The 21,582-nt window shown below is 39.3% G+C and overlaps 1 protein-coding gene across 1 annotated transcript; it reads left to right on the top strand.

Moving 5' to 3' along the window:
* Positions 1-1,266: 1,266 nt before the first annotated feature.
* On the top strand, positions 1,267-19,004 carry gad2 (glutamate decarboxylase 2). The gene is made up of 16 exons (XM_026292195.1): positions 1,267-1,751; positions 2,068-2,130; positions 2,299-2,427; positions 3,054-3,287; positions 4,678-4,768; positions 5,653-5,765; positions 6,280-6,395; positions 6,849-6,928; positions 7,468-7,522; positions 7,708-7,824; positions 8,743-8,807; positions 8,907-8,985; positions 14,021-14,170; positions 14,449-14,556; positions 15,623-15,712; positions 18,831-19,004. Exons 1-16 carry the CDS (start codon positions 1,676-1,678, stop codon positions 19,002-19,004), a joined length of 1,740 nt encoding a protein of 579 aa, XP_026147980.1. The 5' UTR covers positions 1,267-1,675.
* Positions 19,005-21,582: the final 2,578 nt, after the last annotated feature.

Raw genomic sequence — 21,582 nt, 5'->3', positions numbered from 1 at the left:
ATGTTTCTGTTTTAGGCTCCAGCAGATCCCTGTGACCCTGGTTAGGAATAAATGGGTATAGATAATGGATGGATGTTTCTGTTTCTTATGATCCTGCATATGCTTACTAACAATGGCTGGTTGGACAAAATAGAAGAGGAAGACTGGCTGATTTTGCAAATAGATGCATATTTTTTAAAGAATACTCCAAGAAGCATTATAAAACCCTAAGAAATGTTTCCATATTCTTGGAGAAAAGCTAAATTAATAGAGTTGTAGGAAAACCTCCAGTATATTAGACTATTGTTATGGCTTTGACTAAGGGTTCCATCTTTTTCAATAAGTCGTTTTGTTATTAAATGATTGCTGGATTGCATCCATAAATCATAACAGAGACGGCTCTGGCTCGTTTTGATGGCCCCAGGGTCAGTTTGCCTTCATTCATAGATATGAAAACTGTGAGGCAGTGACTCTGTCAGACTCTAATATTGTAATTGGTAACAAGTAATTTTTTAATCATTTCAAGGTCAAGTTCGTTTATTTATTTATTTATTTTTTTAAACCTTAGTATTATTATTTTTATTATCATTATTATTATTAAACCTATATACCTGCTCCCATACAGATTTATAATTAGGAAATCTAAGGATTTACAGGAACTACTACCTTAGTTTTATTTAAAGGAGCAAACACTGGACATCAACCATGATATTCTACTTTAGGTGAAGTCAAATACCCAAATAATTGGTTTTGGGATTTATCATTGTTAAAACGAGAAGAGTAAATAAAAGAAGTATACTTAATACTTTGGAGTAACGTACCCCGACACTGAGGGGAGAGAGGAGGGACCTAAATGCGCACTTTGTGTATTTCAACCAAGTCTCCTTGCAGCCCTGCTGTTTCTTCCACCGGAGGCGGGCAATTAGAGCAGCCGGTCTCCAAGAAATAGGTCTGCGATTGCCGGGCAGATAAATTAGCTGGCATTCACTGTCTGCATGGAGGGTGAGCTCTGCACGCAGGGGACAAAATGTTGGGGATGTATGGAAGTCACGACGCACGACGCAACGCAGTTCGTCATGACCTGAAGTGAATCACGATGGAATTTCTCTAGTGACGTGAAATTTAGGTTAGATGCAATTAGGCATGGTTTATGTGCCGCATATTTACCAGCAGCTGTAGCTTAGAGCTGCTTTTCAAAAGCACTTTTCACCACCTCCTGGCTTTGCTCTTCTGTTTGCTTTTTGCTTGTCATTTTTTCATTCGAGATGTAGCACGCTTCCATCCAAAGCAGACTTTCCACTGTAGATATTTGCGCACATTGCACATTGCGCACTGAACTTGCTTAGACTATGTGCTATTTTTTCTCCATGAAGTGCTTTGCGTGGACGCGCTGACTGAGAGGCGCCGGTCAAGTGTTTGCGAATTTCTCTGGGAAGACGCTTCTTCATGCTTCCTGCACCTGTGGACGCCTCCAGAAAGACCACGCATTTTGTATTTTTCCCCACGCACCAGTCGTTTTGTTTTCGAGGCTTTGCAGCAGCATAAAGCCTCCATCGGATGCACGGCTGGATTTTCGGCAGTCGGGCAGGTCTGGTCAGCTTCAGCACTGTATCAGCTTTGAACAGCTCCCGGTCGTTGAGTGTGGATGGGCTCTGTTGGTGTCGGTGTCTCCTGCAGCTCATAACTACCGGCAACAATGGCATCCCATGGTTTCTGGGCTCTTGGCGGAGATAATGCGGGGGCCAACCCTGGGAGTCAGAGCCCCAATACACGTGAGTGGCTTTTTGTCTTCAAACCACCTCTGATGGACCAGGCGCAGCGCTAATTCCAGCGCATTGTCTCAAGTCAGTGCTCTGTATTTGGTGTTAATGCCACTGATTCACTAGCTACCAAACAGGCCTGCTATATTTATAGTCGATAATCTGCTTTTACGCCCCTTTTGTTTATGGGTTTAATCTGCTGAAGGTATTTTATTTACATGGTTTATCCCAAGTTGCATGGTGCTTTTTGCTTTTCTTCTGTCTTAAAGTTGAACCTGAAACCTGTTCAGTCTTTGTTTTGATTTGATTTATGTCTTCTCTCTTCCAGCCAGGGCTTGGTGCCAAGCAGCGGCCCAAAAATTGTCTGGAGGAATTGGATCGAAATTATGTGGTACGTTGGCTCATAGCGAGCGGATTGAATGTGAAGAGAACAGGGGATGGGAGGGTGGACGGGACGCAGTTTGGGCGACCTGCCTATTATTTTCATCTGTTCTATTTCTGTCCTTACCTTGTCAAAAGAGTCATAAAATATCTCGGTGCTGGTTTGTGGTCTCCACAGCGCTGCTCAATGTCGGGGAAGTGGAGAAACCTGCAGAGCCGCCACAGACGGCTGCAGGCACCTGCGGCTGCAACAAATCCTGCAACTGCACCAAAGCGGCTGTTGTCTTCTCCGACCTCTATTCAACAGGTACATAAGCACACTGTTAACCCGGGCCTTCGATTACTGACCTGTTTCTGAGTCCACACGTTGTCTGGCACTGATTTGCTTAATTTATTCAGCAAAAAATAAATAAATAAATAATAATAACAGCACAAATAAGTTGTTTATTTAAGTGAGCTTATTATTCTCAACATATTTATTGAATATCTGCCAGCGTGTTGACTGCGATTGGTGTTGTGCGAATCGAGGTAATTTAAATCCATGATATTATTTGTGATGATAATAAAGAAAATAAATCTTTATTCCCAGGCAATAAAATGTTCAATTCACATGAAACTGGAGTGGAAACAATGACGCGAGTGAAATCACTGTCTAGAAGGAAAACAGATCTGTCGCCCACCACTGATCATTTTAGAGAGGTCACCTTCAGCAAAATGTTTTGTTCTGAGGTGAAAATGTACTTCCGTTTTAAGACGTGTAAAAATAAGATAAAGAAATTTTTATTTTTATTTTTTGGTTTGGGGGCCTGTGGGATGATTTCGGACTTGTGATGCTGTTTTAAAGGCCTACACATGTGCATCTTAATGCTGCTTGAGAACATATTTTTTTCTGAGTCGTCCATGTAACATGAATCACGAAATCCCTTTTCCCAGATCTGTTACCTGCCATGGACGGTGACACCAAAACAATGACCTTCCTGCAAGAAGTTGTGGATATTTTACTGGCCTACATCGTGGAGTCTTTCGACAGGGAAACGAAAGTGATTGATTTCCATTATCCAAACGAGCTGCTTCAGATGAACAACTGGGAGCTGCAGGACGAACCTGCGACTCTGGATGATATTTTGATAAGCTGTCGCGCTACTCTGAAATACGCCATCAAAACAGGTAGGACTGCTTTAAGTTTGAGTCTTGGATGCATGTTGGATAAATAGCCCACTGGTTTTTATTTTTTAAAATTTGATTTGATAAAACCACGTTGAAAAATAGTCTATCAAAGCTTCATCTTTTAGGAATAGGCCTGATGTCCGGCCCTGCTGAAATATTACTATACTACAGTAGGTAGACTCTTACTGCAAAACGAGAATTGGATGTAAATGGAAAAATCACAAAGCTATTACAAGTCCTAAATTGTAACCTTAAAATGCTGTAATATCATTAATATTGATAAACTCTATAGATCAGTTTCTGTAGAAACACTGATTGGAAAAAAGTCAGTTTACATTTTAAAGGGCAGGAGAGTCTCAAAAATGACATCGGTCACTTGAAAAGAAACATGGCATGTAAATGTCTCAAAAAACCTGTTTAAACGAGAAAAATAACCATTAATTTATTCTTCCTGAAAACCTGAAACCTGGAACCTGCCTCTTATTTTCGTCCTGCGGACCATCAGACCGATAAATGCGGTGGCGCAGTAAATCTGGTTCACCAAGTAGGAGATAATAGACTAATGACTGTGCTGCACAAACCCAGTCCATTATCCTGAGTGACACGTGCAGAAGGACATGTACAACAATATCACAGGACAGATTTCACTCTCCATCAAATTAAAAAAATATATTGATCATAATTAAATAGCCAAGTAAGGACATTTTACACATCCTATATAGGCCTATAGTATATTAGTATATGCTGCTATTCATTATCTGTATATAATAGGCCTATATGATTGTTCTTCATATATTAGTTTACAAACTTAACTGTGTAGTTAATAATTTATAGTGAATTATGCATTCTAAACATTTATTAAATGTTCATTTACTGCATATCTGTAATAAATAAGGAGGGTTAAAATAAAGCATTCATTGAGTGTTTTTAAGATAAAGACGGGATAAATAGGAAAATCTGTCTAATTAACCTGAATAAGACTTTTAACATCATGTCTTTAAGAAAATAATACATTCCTGTCTACTTTACAAAAGCTACAGACACTTTAAATATTTTTGAAGCTCATCTGTGTGTAATGTAGCTTTTATTATAAAACAAAGGTGGGTAAACTCAGTTTTGATATAATTACACTCTGCTAAATACCTACATTACTTATGGCACACAAAATATTTTTTATTATTTGTTAAGATGATTTCAAATATCACTGCAGCTTCATTTCTAACCTTTAATTAAAGTGTTCTTATGATGATAGTTTTTCTTTTACACAAACTCAGCATTAATACGTAAAAAGCATGTTTCACGTTTCATGGCACCAGATAAAAACGGTTCAAATTGCTGCCGTCTCATGTTGTTCCCCTCTTTCGTTTTCCTTTCCCTCTGTTTTATTCAGCCCACCCCAGGTACTTCAATCAGCTCTCTACAGGATTAGACATGGTTGGACTGGCAGCCGATTGGCTAACATCCACTGCCAACACCAATATGTAAGTATGCTGCCTGCTGCTTCATGATATTAAATGGTGATAATGGTAATGACAATGAATTCCATTTCCGGCCCTTTTGCGTGCACTCTGGTCTGCGTCTGCACTGGCTGATATCTTTTTTTTTTTTCACTCAAGGATGGCAAATGAAAAGGGTGAAATGAAAGGCAGACCCCTCCCTTACACCCCCTTTGCACTCCTCCCACCTCTGTTTTTTATCCCTCCCCCTCACCTCTGATCCCCAGGGGTATTCAAGGGGAGAAAATTAGCTCTGGAATTAAATTCAGACTAATCTGAAGCTAATTTTAGTGTGTGTTTTTGGGGTCAAAAAAACAGCAAGAGGCAGCCTTGGCATATGCAGAGTGATGCCGTCTAAACCTGATCTTGAAACAGGGTTTTTGTAAAACACTGTTGCAAACACGATATCTACTGATAGAAAAACGAACTGTAGTTACAAATTGGGAATTATGTTTTTAATGTCGCAGGATGGATGAAAATATGAGAGTTGAGTCTGTAAAACGTGACATGAGGAAAAACAGATGGAGAAAAAATAATGGAAGTATAAAAAAACAGTTAAACCTGTTTTTAGTGTTTGCATTGATACTAATGGATGTGCAAGTTAAGACCTCTTTGTCCCTTAAATGAAGGAAAAAAGCCTGTAATATGTCTGTCAAAAAATAATTCTACATTTTTAGTACAGAAAATATTTTTTTATCCTTCACAAATGTGAACAGTTTTTTTCTCTCTACCTCTGGGGGACAACACTTAACTCTAAATATGCCCTGCACACTACAGGGAAAAATGGCCGGTTATTGGCTATTTTTCAGTGATGAGTCATGGCACATTTTGTGTAGCCAGCACCATGTGATGTCCCCTGTGCAACACAGGTTCACCTATGAGGTGGCTCCTGTCTTTGTGCTCCTGGAATACGTCACCCTGAAGAAGATGAGGGAGATCATTGGCTGGCCAGACGGGCGAGGAGATGGAATTTTTTCTCCTGGTATGTTTATATGTAGGACACCACAATCACACACCAATCCCACTATCCCTGTCTTGCACTGAAAATGGAACTGATTGTGTGTGTGTGTGTGTGTGTGCAGTAATGTATTAATTTGCATTTTGATTATATAAATGGAACTCGTTTCAAAGCCAATTAGCATAAAATAATTTTCTTTTTTTCAACTTAGCCCCCATCCCATCATCCCTCCATCTTTCTTCCGTGCACTTCTGGTTGGCACATGATTAGGAGCAATCATTTGAAAATTTTATGACAAAGACTGTGATTGGATGTGACAGTGAGCTCTGATTTTGGATGCTGTGTCATCTCTTGACATGTTTTTCATACACTGGAAACAAAAGGTTTTATGATGGTAGTTTCTTAATTTTAAGCATGCACAGATATTTTGTTTTGTGTCCGTTAGAAACCCTGCATCACTCTCCTGAGACGTGCTGTGGTGATGCGGACTGACATTGACTGAATAGCTGAAAATTACTGAGCTCTGTCTGCCCTCTAGGTGGTGCTATTTCAAATATGTATGCCATGCTGCTGGCCCGCTTCAAGATGTTCCCTGAAGTGAAGGAGAAAGGAATGTCATCTGTTCCTAGGCTGGTGGCCTTCACATCTGAACATGTAGGTATCTATAATTCAGTCCATTTGATAAATGTTTCCCTGTAGCATCAGTACGTGTCCTATTGGATCACAAAAATCTAATTAGCAAATATCAAAATGATTACAGAAAGCTGTCATACATATTAGCTATCACCTTGCTAAAATTGTTTTAAAATGACTTTGTGCCACTTCCACACCGCCACTGCTGATATAAAACTGACACTATATGTGTCAAATGCAGAACCACACAAGGTCACTGGTGTGTCTGTCACATTATATGTTATCTCTTTCATCCTTAAAGGTCATGTGAAAGATGCTGCAAGCAAAAAAAAAAAAAAAAACATTAGCACAAACCTTCCACTATTTGAACACATTGGGCTACATATTTGACATTTATTTCCCCCTGCTGTGACTTGGTGTCTTGCAAATATTTAAATGCAATTACTGTTTTATTTTTTCCCCGTTATCTTTCAGAGCCATTTTTCAATCAAAAAAGGTGCGGCAGCTCTTGGCATTGGAACTGAAAGTGTGATTTGCATCAAAGCGGATGAAAGGTAAAGATGTCCTCACTTTTCAACCATGTAAATGAAAGATGCATATCACAAGTTACTACAAGATAATAGCCATTGCTGGAAAGTGCATTTGAATCAGCTTCTGCACTAAACTTAAGTACTTAAACTTAACTGAAGCATTTCAGTTTTTTTGGTACCCTTTGAAATGCTGAAGGAAATTTTTTATTACTCCACTACATTCATATGACAGGTTTAGTTAGTTTGCAGATGAAGATGCTACTTCAAATGACATGCAATACAATTATATAATAAAATATATGATTAAAAATAAACCAGTGGCTTCCAACTTTTTTGGCCATTGAGAGCCATTTCCCTTCTAAACGTCTTAGTTTAATTTAAATAAATGTTTCACCCCCATGTCACAAAAAATCAACAAAAGAAAAACACATTTGTGATACAGATTTTTTTTTACTCCTTCCTCAATCATTTTATGACCCTTCATATTTTTCTTACAAAACGTTGGTTATATACCACCAGAGTAATCTCAAGAAGCAACTAAAGTTTTTTTTTTTTTTTTGAAGTGGTAAATTGATCCCAGCTGACCTTGAGAGGAGAATACTGGAGGCAAAACAGAAGGTAATGTGGTACAATCTATAAAGCAGAAATAAATAGATATTCCTTCACACAACATTGACTTTATACAGTAGTATTGATTCAGCTAAAACTACAGTGATGATGAATGAAATAGGGATCATATCAGCACTGACAGTAAATGCTTTATTTATAGTGTAGTTTTTGGGGGGTTCTTTGTGCTTTTGTAGGGTTTTGTACCTTTCTTCGTAAGTGCAACTGCTGGAACAACAGTATATGGAGCATTCGACCCTCTTATTGCCATTTCTGACATCTGCAAAAAGTACAACATCTGGATGCACGTAGATGTGAGTAAAACAAACAACAAAATATTTTCTAATCTAAAATATTAAATTATATGGACAGAAATCAAAATGGTTCCTACTGCCAGCTTTAAAATGTTATTACTTCACACATACATGATGCACAATAATTCTTCGCAGAAAGGCTTTTAGGGAAGGGATACATTAAAATAGAAAGCTCACCACGGAGTTTGACAAATCTATTAGGTTTGTCTCGACTCTAACTGCTTTTGGTTGACCCAGATAGGAGCTAGCCATTTCCTATCTAACACTGGAGATTAGAAAAACTGCAACAGAGGCTATAAATCATCTCCCCTGACTTTGCCATCATGGGCCCTCTCACTGAACGAACTCTATCTGTTAATGAAGGTGATTTATTCTTGACAGGGGGACACCTCTATTAAGAGCCATACATGGTCTTGTCCATCATTCCTCAAATAGCTCAGATGGAAAAACATACATTCTATGCTTTTGTGGATGCAGTTAATCAAAAATTGTATGTTTCTGGCTTTTTAAAAAGCCATTAGCAAACATTATGAGGTTACTAGATCTAGAAATGTTTGTAATAACATCCAAACTGGGCTAAAAATGCAGATCCTATAGCTCCAATAATGTAACTTAATACCATCTATTTTGGCAGACCATCCCTTTTCTGGTAAATGCTTATGTATTTTAAGTCTCACACTTATACTTTATAACATGGAATTTCCATTAAATAATGTCCATGCAGATTATTGACATATTGTCAGTATTATACTCAAAATTGTGCAAAAAGTAAAATTCCTTAAATGCAAGGTCGATAACAAACTGAAATGGTGAAAAATGGACAGGTGCATGATGCTAAATGTGCTAAATAACCTAGGACCTTAAGGTTATATTTACAGTGAAAGATGTATAAGTAACATTGTTCTTCTATCCTGTTAGGGTGCATGGGGAGGAAGTCTCCTCATGTCCAGGAGACACAGGTGGAAGTTGGATGGAGTGGAGAGGCAAGTGACTAGATTCTGGGTAGAAACAAACTGACAAGGGTTAGAAGGTAATAAGTACTTGAAATAATGATGCATGATGGTTGTTTTTGTTAACTGCAGGGCCAATTCAGTAACATGGAATCCACACAAAATGATGTCAGTCCCTCTACAGTGTTCTGCCCTGCTGGTCAGAGAGGAGGTATGCCTCATCCCACGTAAACTGTCATCATCACATACTTTGGAGATTCGTGTTTGTTTTCTTGTGGTGATTATTGTCAGACTCCAAGTTTGGAACTACAAGCAAGACAGTTCTAAAGGCAAATGCCTCTATTGGTCTAGGTAACAGCAAAGGCAGGTTAAAGAAATACATGGTCAAGCTACAGCCCAAGGTACAGCCAATGGACTTTCCCTGATGGGTTTGATCTGAACATAGGGGGATTCTCCAGGTGCTGGGGAGGTGAAGACATATGGCATTGGAGTTAATGACCTTGGAGAGGAGAAAGAGCCTGATGAAGCTGGGTCCAGGTTCCTGGATTCACTCTAAGAAGTATTTCTTGGTGGAGAAGCATACATTTTGTCAAGAGCAGGAGCATGGAGCAGAAACATAGTGTCTGTTGGCCACCGTTTTGCAACATGGGACAGGTGAAAGAGGGTGGACAAGCCTTCGGCAGCATTTCTGGATAAAGGTTTGTGCTGAGGAGACAGTGGCTGCCCTGTCCTGGTCAGGGAACAGCAAGTTGAAAACCACAAATGAATTGAAAAGAAGACAGACCAATGGAAACCCTAGCCAAGGAATTTTGAGCATTTTCTTCCCACAACAACTGTTCAAACCATGAGGCTGGGGTCTGGAAGGAGAAGCACTGAAGGGTCATTTCCATCTGTAGATTCATGCTGGGGAAAATACTCAGAAAAATACTCAGAAAATACTCTGGGTACTGATCATGGCACCCAGAAGCAGGAAAAACTTCCAAGAGATGGAAACTGTCCTAAACATACACAATACACTCACTCTAATAGGTACACTCTAATAGGTACACCTGTTTAATTGCTTGTTAACACATATAGCTGATCACCCAATCACATGGCAGCAACTCAGTGCATTTAGTCATGTAGACGTGGTCGAGACGACTTGGTGAAGTTCAAACCGAGCATGAGAATGGGGAAGAAAGGGGATATAAACGACTTTGAATGCGGCATGGTTGTTGGTGCCAGATGGGCTGGTCTAAGTATTTCAGAAACTGCTCATCTACTGGGATTTTACACACAACCATCTTTAGGGTTTACAGAGAAAAACAGAAAATATTCAGTGAGCAGCAGTTGTGTGGAGAAAAATACCTTGTTGATGTCAGAGGTCAGAGGAGAAGGGGCAGACTGGTTCGAGGTGATAGAAAGACAACAGTAACTTGAATACCCACTTGTTACAGCCATTGTATGCAGAATACCATCTCAGCTAAGAACAGGAAAATGAGGCTACAATTCACACAGGGTCATGAAAATTGGACAATAGAAGGAAAAATGTTGCCTGGTCTGATGAGTCTCGATTTTAGCTGTGACATTCAGATGGTAGGGTCAGAATTTGGTGTAAACATCATGAAAGCATGGATCCTTCCTGCCTTGTATGAACAGATCAGGCTGGAGGTGCTGTTGTGACCGTGTGGGGGGAGATTTTCTTGGCACACTTTGAGCCCCTTAGTACCAACTGAGCATCATTGAAACACCACAGCCTACCTGAGTATTGTTGGTGACCAGGTCCAGCCCTTTATGGCCACAGTGTACCCATCTTCTGATTTGACTTGATCTGACTTATAATGCACCATGTCGCAAACTTCATCTCGAACTGGTTTCTTAAACATGACAATGAGTTCACTGTACTCCAATGGCCTACATGGTCACCAGATCTCAATCCAATAGAGCACCTTTGGGATGTGGTGGAACAAGAGATTCACATCACGGATGTGCAACCAACAAATCTGCAACAATACATGATGCTATCATGTGAATACGGACCAAAACCTCTGAGGAATATTTCCAAAACCTTGTTGAATCTATGCCATGAATAATTATGGCAGTTCTGAAGGCAAAAGGGCGCTCAATCTGATACTAGCAAGGTGTAACTAATAAGGTGGCCGGTATAGTATTAATCATAGTCTGATGGAAGGTAATTTAGGTAGGGGCACAAAGCGGTTTCATTCAAAGTGGGAAACTTGGAGAACTGGTCAATGGTGATGAATACAGCTGTGTTAACATTGGATGTAGATAACTTAGTCATGAAATTTATGGCGATATGGGACCAGGAATGATGAGGAATGGAGAGTGACTGTAGAAGACCTGTCAGTCTTATGTAAAACCTGGTGTGGTGAGCAAACAGGACAGGCAGCCAAAACTCCAAAACATCCTTCATTATGGTTCACCTCCTAAAGAGCTATCACACCAAGAAGAGCATATGTATTGGCCCCACATGGCATGTCAGCCTGGAGAGCCCTCACTTCAACAGCTGTGAACAAACATGAAGAGGAACACATAAATGATTAGCAGGGTAGTCCATCGCTGACACTCTGCTCTATTAACCATGTTATGGCTTTTACCACACATGTAGTAGGAAGAATTTCTTTTAACCCTGCAAGTCTTTCCTCTGCCTGATCAACATGGCATAAAGCATCAGGCTTGGTGTTTTTTATGCCAAGTCTATTGGAAAGTTGAAACAATGTATTATATAATAAGGCCTGCTAGGCCTTTTGGGCATTTAGACTTTTAGTGGAACAAAAAAACTCCAGATTTTTATGACATGTCCACACTAAATGGCTACTCTGTGCATTCCAGCCAATTCCTCCATTTCTCCAGGGCCAATTTCCACACCAAGAACTCTCAGTGCCCGATAATTTTATTAAATTTGCTGACGAAAGTTTATAAGAGAAAAAGCAAAGGGATGCAGTTTCCGATTATGAGTCAACTACCCTGACAATATTGCATATTCTCCAATCTCTGAAGAATCTATCTCCACCACAAAGTGTTAACAGGTGTCAGGGATAGTGAGACCAGGTGTAGGGGTAAATCTGGCTTTGAGTCTTTAGAAGGCAGAACAGCTGGGGACCAGATAAACCTTGCACTGGAGGACAGTATCTGTTTTGATATTCCCTCTAGCAATGACAAAACTGAGAGGACAGCCACAACTAAATTTGCACCTATCTGTCTTTACAAAGAGCTGATTCTCTAGAAGACACTGTAGAAGTTGCTTGGACACTATATGTGTGCTCTTGAGCATCCTGGGTGTAGCTCAGAAGATCATCTAGATAAACACAAAGCTGTTTAGCATGTCCTGGAGAACATCATAAACTAGAGTCTGGCTAGGACAAACAACATGATTAAGTACTCATAGAGTTCACTGGGCGTATTAAAGGTCATTTTGCACTCACCCCCCTCAGTTATATGCAGTGAATGGTAGATGTTTCACAGTTTGACTGTGGGGAAGATCATTTTGAGCTGTAGTAGCTTAAATGCTGCTAATGCTATGCTAATGCTATGAAAGGAAGGGTTATGTTGTTTAAACCTCAATAATCAACACATGGTTGCAGCATCTTGTCTGTTTCAAGAAAGAAAATCCCATGTCCAGCATGGGGTGAGAAAGGTTGAATTACGCCACTGCCAGTGACTTGGAAACCCAGGTCCAGACAAGGAATAAAGAGTGCCCTCGCTAATGGCTCCATCTGTAGATCCAGTTGCTCCACCAGATTATGATCAATAACATCAGCATTGGCCATCAATGCTGCTGAGGGAATGAAGATGTGTTCGGAAAGGAAAAGCCAGGTGTATAGTGGTGGTCCAGAGGGCAGAGAGGAGTGAAGAATCTGGCTAATCAGTACCCTCTTCATTGTTCTTTTTGCTGGACGTTTTAAAAGAAAATTCCCAGAACATCCATAATATAAAAACAGGCTATTTTACATGGGCTGCTGTCTTTGTGTTTGCAGCAGTTGGGTCTTACCCAGCTGCATCTGAGGAGGCTCAACTCTGGGTGAGTGACTGCAGGGCTGAAGCAACAAAGGCATGACACAGTTTTAAGGCCAAGGCCACGGAAACAGGATAGCCGCCTGTGCCACTCTCTCTCTGGCATTTTAGAAGTCATTGTCAATTTTGATTAATTCACCCAACCTCATGGGTAATTCTTATTCTGACAGCTCATCTTTCAAGTGATCAGACAGTCCATGATGATAGGTGTTGTAAAGGACATCTTGTTTTTCACTTGCTGATCATTGTCTGAAATTGAGTTGTGTGATCTGCTGCTTTCTGTTTCTGTTCAAAGAAGTACTAGTCCCTTGTCTACCTAGAACATTTTGCTCACACCTCCTGGTGTCTTTTCTGAACAAGGCTACCAAGGAGCAAACCTCAGAGCTGCAATCCCACTCCACATTTCCTCAAAGCTTGAAGTGTCCAGTGAGCAGGAAGATGATGTAGGCTGCTTGGGAGGACTCTGTGGCAAATGTGATAGGCTGTAGCTCAAAGATCTCTCATGCAGAGACAGTTGTGGTTCTGTTGGATACGGTTTTGCAGGAGCATGCGTGGGCAGATATACTGGGGTGGCAGCTTAGACCTCAAGTGAAAGCCCTGTAACTGATCGTGTCATGTGTCTTGTAGGTGAGCATGATGGGTAGAGACAGCTGGTACTCAGAGCAGTGAATGGCTTCTGCTTCGGTTGCAAGCACTTTGTGGACAAGGTCCATGTCTGCTGGGTCCATCCCTGGCCAGACTGTACTGTCAGACTTCAGATCAAGGCTCAAGTCAAACAGTGGTACAGCTCTAAAGGCAACTGCCTTTGTTGGTGCAGGTAACAGCAAGGGTAGGTTAATCAAATGCAAGATCAATGTTCAGTCCCAACTAAAAATTCAAACATGAATTTTGTAAACATGAATAATGTGTGCAGGCAAAAACATAAATCAGTTCTGGTAACAAGAGGCAGCATTAGGAAATAATACTGGAAACTCTGGTAAAAACACATAAGACAAACTACCAACTGGTAACTAAGGAACACGGTGTTAAGTACTGAACAGGTGATTAGAACAATGCATAGCCGCTGAGCAGTGTGGGTAATGTCAGGAGGAAACCAGGGAAGTAGCAGGGCAGGAATGAATAACTGTAATATGGAAAACCAAGAGAAGCATAAAGCTAAAACAAAGGGAGTGGACTGAAATCATCAAGTGGACCATGGCAATTATAAAATTCTGGATATCATCTCTTGACAGGGTCTGATGCAGAACTGCAACCAGATGCACGCCTGCTACCTGTTCCAGCAAGACAAACACTATGACCTTTCCTATGACACGGGAGACAAAGCATTGCAGTGTGGACGCCATGTGGACATCTTCAAGCTGTGGCTCATGTGGAGGGCCAAGGTACAGAAAATAGCTAACCTTGGAATTTGCTCTCTTTCTTATATTTGCATGCTGTTATTTGAAAAATATACATTTTTAGGGTTATATGACGATAGATATCAAAAAGCATTCAGCTATACCTTTCAACAGTGTGTAATGTGGGCCACACCACTGTAATACATGACATCAATAGGAATTACAATTAAGGAATTACAATTCAATAGGAGTTACAATTCCTTGTTTGTGTGCACAAACCAGGTGCCTTTAGTTTAAATAACAGATGTGCATATTTTTGACAGGGAACCATTGGATTTGAAGCTCAGATTGACAAGTGTCTGGAGCTGTCGGAGTACCTCTACAACAAGATCAAAGACAGAGAAGGATATGAGATGGTCTTTGATGGGAAAGTATGTCCATACCTATCTTTTTTCTCTCAACAAGGATCATTTAGCCACAACGACACAATTAGAGAAAAGTAGCTAACAATAATCCATGTTTCTCCTTTTACTTCAGCGTATTCACTGTCATTATGGGTGACTTGACAGCACGCAGTCCACTGTTACTTTGTGTTGGATGAATGCCATTGTTACCTCTAGCTGCCAGTATAATATGCTGCTATTATGTTTAATGAATAGCATAACGGTCTGTAATTGCTCATACGCATATGAATAGCTCTGTGTCTAAAATAACCTCTACCAAGCAAAACTACAACAACAAAAGCTATCCAGGTATGATGGAGAAATTAAGCTAAAAATCTTTTTTGTAAAAAAGGAGAGTACCCAGAGTCATTTATAGTGAAAATTCCTTAATGTCTCTAATCTTCTTGTTTTCTTGCTGAGACACAAAAAAGCTAAGAGCATCATAACCTAAAGGATGATAAGAAAAATAAAAAAACACATCCTGTGGGCATAAGCCCAGATGTTCACTTGACTGTGCCTCCCATTGAGCCATTAAATCAATCTCATGTTCAATATACTACTGCCAAATGAGCACAGCTTTATAAATGAAGCTGATGTGCATGGCTAGTCAGCGACTGGTAATGAATGCTTTTCCAGTCACAGGCAGGCAGACAGCTCTAGCAAGACTTCAGATCCCAAAAAAATACAGCAGTGGTGTGCTTTCAGAAATATAGACAGTATCTGAGAAGGAGGCAGGGTACCTGTCTGATGCTGAGAACACCTAATAGATTTTGTTTTTTGAGGTGTGAATAAAATCTTTCAGTTCTGCAACATCACCAACAAATGTATGGTCAACATGGCTAAATGCACATAGATGTATGTGTGTGTGTGTGTGTGTTTTTACAGGGTATGCCTTGTGCGTAGTGCGGATTGGTATTAAAGAAATCTTCACATTAAAAATAATTTATGTCATGATAATTTCTCATAAAGTCAGTAATATTCATTTGTTTCTCAGATGCAGCCTACCAGGGCATGTTTTTGGTCTTACGCTCTTCTTGACTCTGTGTTCTCACAGCCTCAGCACACTAATGTCTGCTTTTGGTACCTCCCTCCTGGGATCCGCTACATGGAGGACAAAGAGGAGAGAAAGAAACGTTTGCACAAGGTGGGTGAGCAGAGATAAGAAGCCTGTCTGTTGTATCTACCAAAAACACCTTTCACATGCCCTACAAGCCTGTCATTCCTATCCAGCTTGACCATCGCATGCTCTCCTCATTGGAGACAACATAGCTTTTTTTACAATCACAATTTAAAAAATACTTTCCTCTTTACAAATGAAATAAATGTATTAATCATTTTTTAAATTAGTATTCACTATCACAGAGAAAGGATGGTACAAAGTGGAGCACATCAGCAGGGGACTACTAATTGACAATTAGGACAAACAGATGGTGGACATGCCAGCCATACAAAGAGCCCTCCATTTACTCGTTCTCCAAAAAACCATCAACTATAAATCATTACCATCTTTCTCATAATTCATCAGATGGAGAGGTTTCCTTTTGTTTTCGAAAGTTTGATTGAAAAAGCACCACAGTCATGCTTCACTAGACTGAGTGTTCGGCCAGCTTGCTTTCATTTCGCGGACTCTGACATTGAGACTGAAGGATGATGTCATGGTATCCGATTAGCACATCAAGCAGCCTGACGAAAAAAGTCTGAACTGGATGAGTTTTTATTATCAATTTCCACATGCCTTAATGACCTCTTCTAAATGACTGATTTGAGGGAAATCCACACCACTTGATTGATTATTTTACAGAGACTGCAGTCTTGCCAACTGCAGCAGAACACCTGCAAGAGATTTAAAAGAAATTACTGATTATGTGATGAGTATAGAGTACTAACCACATCACTGCAGCTGTTATATGTAAGCCTTTACACACAACCCACCACTCCAGTAGACTGTATTCCTTCAAATGTCACTGACTAACCAAATTCAGGCCCTTGAGGATCCAGTAGAACATTAAAAGTCTATTCTAATTTTCTGGGATTTATTAAAATTCTTGCTAGATTATACTGGACATTAATGTTATATAAGTCACAGTTAAGTTCTTAAGCTAAAGCTTGAGCATACTGGCAACTTAAAGAATATCTTGCATATATCCAGAAGTTCATTATAGGTCATAAGAATACAATAAATACAGTAATATCTAGTTTCTACAATACTTTCTAGTTTCTGTAATATCAGCAATGATACCCAAATATGATATTTTAGCGACACAGATATTGAAACATTCTCCTCAGTTAAATGGACACTGGTGTTTGTCAAACAAGAAATATGTGTTTCAAACTAGTAATTTAATCTGCCACAACTGCCGAGCACAGAATAAATGAATGTCACTGCTTTCCTCCCTGAAGATCACTCATCTGTGAGGCAGCAGCACACAGATGAAATCCTCCTGACTCTTGTAGTTACTAAAAAAAATAAAATTAAATAAATGTGCTCAGCTCCAATTATACACAGACACAATGAACAGAGTGAATTAATATTTTTATTAAGAGTACAAACACTGAAGGAAAACAAATAGTTCTAACTGGTCATTGTTTATACAAAGTCATAAAAACTGTCTGACTAAACAAAAATATATTTCAGTCTGTGCACTTCTGTGAAAGTCTTCATCTTTTGTTGCAACAACTTTTTTGTTATTTATTATTTTCTGAATTTCTCTGCTAGTGGATCAATAAAGTGTCACCTAATATAATTTTATTTAATCTAATTTGACAATATAACACTGCTTACATGACAATATGACATAAACCTGAGCTTAGTCCCTGAGTACAGCCTGGGGCATAACAACGATTAGTGAACATGAACACAAGACATAAAAAAAAAGAAAAAATCACCTACATGCTAATACAGAGACTGTGGACTTGGAGGGAATTGAATTTCTGAAAGTAAACAGCAGTGTAGGAACAAGGATGTGCAGCTCAGCATTGTATTCAGACTGACTATGCACCGATGTTATGGACTGCCTAATGTGAGAGACACAGAAGGTCATAGGTCAACATGATTGGAGAATGACTGGAATGTGACCAGAAAAGGACTCCATCTAAGAAACAGAATTTAGTGTTTAAATCAGAGTATGAAAGTGTTTTTGCTTTATTGTATTCATTCAGATTTGCATTGCTTTTCCCCAATTAATCTTTTGTGCTCAGTCTGTGACTTGATCCCACCTTGGTTATATTCTCTAAACCACAACCACAGTTCCAGCTTTAGTTCCACCTACCATGCAAACCTTGGTGTCCAGAAGCCTGAGATGAAGAGGAAGCTGCTCTGTGGGCTGAACATGAGGCATTTAGTTTTAAGTTTTTTGGCCCAGGGGTCCTCTCATCTGACATTTGGCCCTGTCTGCCACTAAGCCTGCTCTTCAAGGGTCCTGTGCCAACAACAGCTTTGTCACCAGGGCAGATCCCTTGATTCCAGCTGCCAGTATCTCTGTCCCAACTACCAGTGTTTCCATCCCTGTCACCTCAGTCCTCATCCCTGTCCCTGAGTCACTGTCCCTACCTACATTACAACTGCCCACTCTGTCAGAACCTATGCTCCGATGTACCAACAGGAATGCCCCATCCAGAAGCTTCACTGTGCAGTGTGCTGATGACAGTGTCCCCTTCAGGAGCTATAAATTCCTGTGCACTGACAATTACATCCCTTTCAGAAACAGAAGTTGATTTCCACTGACAATAACGTCTCTGTACGTGGAGGGGTTGAGAAACCAGGTGGAGGAATGAACAGATATAAGATCAATTTAAAAGGCTTCTTCTCAATTTTCACTTCCGCTGAATAATTTGCTAAACAGCACGGATGTCTTTATGTTATACTCTGTGTTAATGGCCTAAGCCGCTTCATGGGAAAATGCAGGAGAGTTAGTTTTAAATATCTACTGGTTGAATACTCTAAACAAGATGATTCCCACCACAGCAGCAGAGGAGGAGAGGCTGCTGCCAGATCTAAATCTAAATATTTATTGTATAATTTACTGTAAGAGTGATCCTAATATTGATATTTCTAAAAAGAACAGATCTAAAGTATTTTTAAAGTAATTCCATTAGTGACTTAATTTGTTTTATGCTTAATTTTAAAATTAATAATTGCCACAGTCATCTGGCCAAACAATCCAAACTAGTGCAGTGACATTGTCTCTAGAATTAGTAATAACCGTATTCTTCTGTTTTCTGGGGCAACAATAATTCCTGCTGTATGTATTTTATACTATCAGGTGGCTCCAGTGATAAAGGCCAGAATGATGGAGTACGGGACAACCATGGTCAGCTACCAACCACAAGGGGACAAGGTCAACTTTTTCCGCATGGTGATCTCAAATCCCGCTGCTACCTTCGAGGACATCGACTTTCTTATTGAGGAGATTGAACGCCTCGGCCAAGACCTATAAGACTCACCTCACCAAATCCTCCTGTATGTTTCCCCCTGACGGATGAATTGTTGTCGTGAATGTACTGGTAAACTTTTTTTTCTCTTTCCTCCAAAGTCAAATATGTACACTTCAGAAAAAAGATGTAGAGCTATATGGATAAATTATGTATTGTAGCTTTGCCATGGACTAACTTGGTCCAAAGCTATGTAAAAGTGCTTCTGTCTGCCCTTCTCATAGTACAGTAGATCCCTAAGTAGTGTAAGTGATGTAACTTTAAACGTATTTTTTGTGATATGAAATGCTTGTGCTGTAGGTCAGTAAGGAAGAGTTTATTTTTTAATCATGTCTCATTTGCTGAGTATATAGTTAAGTGCCAAATGTGCTTGTGTTCTATTATTACTTCACATTTTAAACTTGTGGTTTAAAACAAAAAAGGTACTTCACCTTACCTCAGCTTAATCAACTGCCTTTACATCTGCACATAATACTTCAAGAAGTTAACTGCACCAGGTCCCTTAACTGGTGCTGTAACGTTCAATAAGTGTCCCAAACAGAGAAGGTCGCATTATGGATTTTGAAACGTTTACATGAAAAGAAAATTTTCGTGAAAAGGACTTGACAACAAAGCATTTATGTGCTTCTCAATCCATCATGCATCAGCTCAGCCTTTGACAGCTATATTAACACCTCTTGATGCTTTGTCTGTTTTCTAATACATTTAAAGTGGTGGATGCTTGTTTAACCGACTTTGGTTGACATTACCAGCTGTCTACATTGCACATATCAAACTGCGAACCATTTACAATTTGGCTTTATGTTTATTTAGCCTAACATATCATAATGATAATCAGCACTTCAGAGATAACATGGTTATAACTCTAAAGCTTTTCAGTGTATGAAGCCCAGTGTACTGATAGAAATTCAGCTTATTGGATGCTATAATTTATGCCCTGCATATGGTACAGTAGTAGTATTCATTGTTACTGTATACTCCAACTTTGTCAAAGCATTTCATCTAATACAAAGTACAGTGAAGTATTATCCTGTCAGATGATATTGTTGACAACCTGCTTTAGTCTTTTTTACTAAAACAGAGCAACCAGACCTGTCAGGCCACAGTTTGTTTAGTTGCATTGTAAACAGAAAAGCTGTACTTACCACCTGGGAAAAGTTTACAGCCACAAAGGCCCCCAGCTCTTGAAGGGCCAACAAAGAATTTTATTAATTTCAATTTTGTTAAGGAATTTGTACTTAAGGGTCAAAACCAAGAGGCCAGGCACTGTTTAATATACGTCAAAAGTCTCTTATTAAGACTTTTGAAAAAAATCTTAGTTTATATTGAGCTCACATGATACAAATGACTTACTGATGATATATATAATCAGTTTCCTTACTTACCAAATTAAGTATTACTCGCAGTGCACTTAATTGGAACTTAGAGGTGAAAAGGTACATACTCCCAGGGCTTGTTAACAGATGAATCCAGACATGATGGGAAGCTGCTTTTTGGATCAGTGGGCATCATAGGAACCGCTGTACTGACCATGGCAACAACATCAAAATTACTTTGCAGCCCAGCATTGTTCCTGGCAACTTGGCCATTTTAATTTCTGGGAACTGTATTATTTAAATGCACTTACTTTCACCACCAGTTACCACATGTGATGCCACATGTGATGCCACATGTGCCAGAATGGAAATGTTAAGTATTTTAACATTGATTGAGAAGATCTCTCATCAGCTGTATCATACCTAAAAAAAAAAAAAAGCTTGTTTGTCAGTCGATGATTTGGAAGATAGAGGATCTTAAGAAAATCAGAAGAGTGCAATAATGGCATTTTTGTATATAGGAACATCACTACATTTGCAGCTAGTGTAGAACTGACATCACTTGCACTAAACCATCTGGGGAGGAAAAGCATCCCTTGATACTGCAACTGAAGTTTTGTCTTTATTCACAAGCAATATTCAAATATGGGTTCAGTCTATATACCCTGCAAAACATAAAGACAATAAATTCAAATGTTCAAGTTTCCAGACCAAATACATAGTAATTAGCACACACTGAACTAAAAACATTGCTTTATGTAGTTGGATTAGTTAATGGAATACAAACTCTGATTAACAAGAGTTTCTCTCTAACATTTTCATTAGAACAAGTTTGAAAAGCACAAATTCCTCAACATGTCAGTCAGTGTACAATCACTTTAGATCATAGATTGTAAATACTATTTCAAGATGTCCTAAATACATATCTTTATGTATACATATGTGTATATAAGACCTATAACCAGAGGCTATTTGTGAAGTAAAGCTATTCATATTTTCTGAAATATAGATAACTTGTATTTTCATCCTGTTAGTTCAGAAGGCTTTTTCCCATATGTGTATGTACGTATGTCAGATACTTTTCTTGGTTTGTGACTAGCTATTTCAAAGAAAACATGTTTCAGGGACTGGCTTTAAAAATACTGACAGATTTCACCTTGAACTGTAACCCTTATTCAGCGATGAAGAGGGATACTCTGGTGTTTGGATTTTAAATCAATATGCAAAGCCATTTTGACTCTGAAGCCCTGTGTTTTTTGTGCACACG

This window comes from Mastacembelus armatus, chromosome 20 (assembly GCF_900324485.2).
Source record: "Mastacembelus armatus chromosome 20, fMasArm1.2, whole genome shotgun sequence".
In the NCBI taxonomy this organism is placed as follows: domain Eukaryota; kingdom Metazoa; phylum Chordata; class Actinopteri; order Synbranchiformes; family Mastacembelidae; genus Mastacembelus; species Mastacembelus armatus.
The sequence above is the reverse complement of the archived record's forward strand: the minus strand, read 5'-3'. Positions and strand labels throughout refer to the sequence as shown.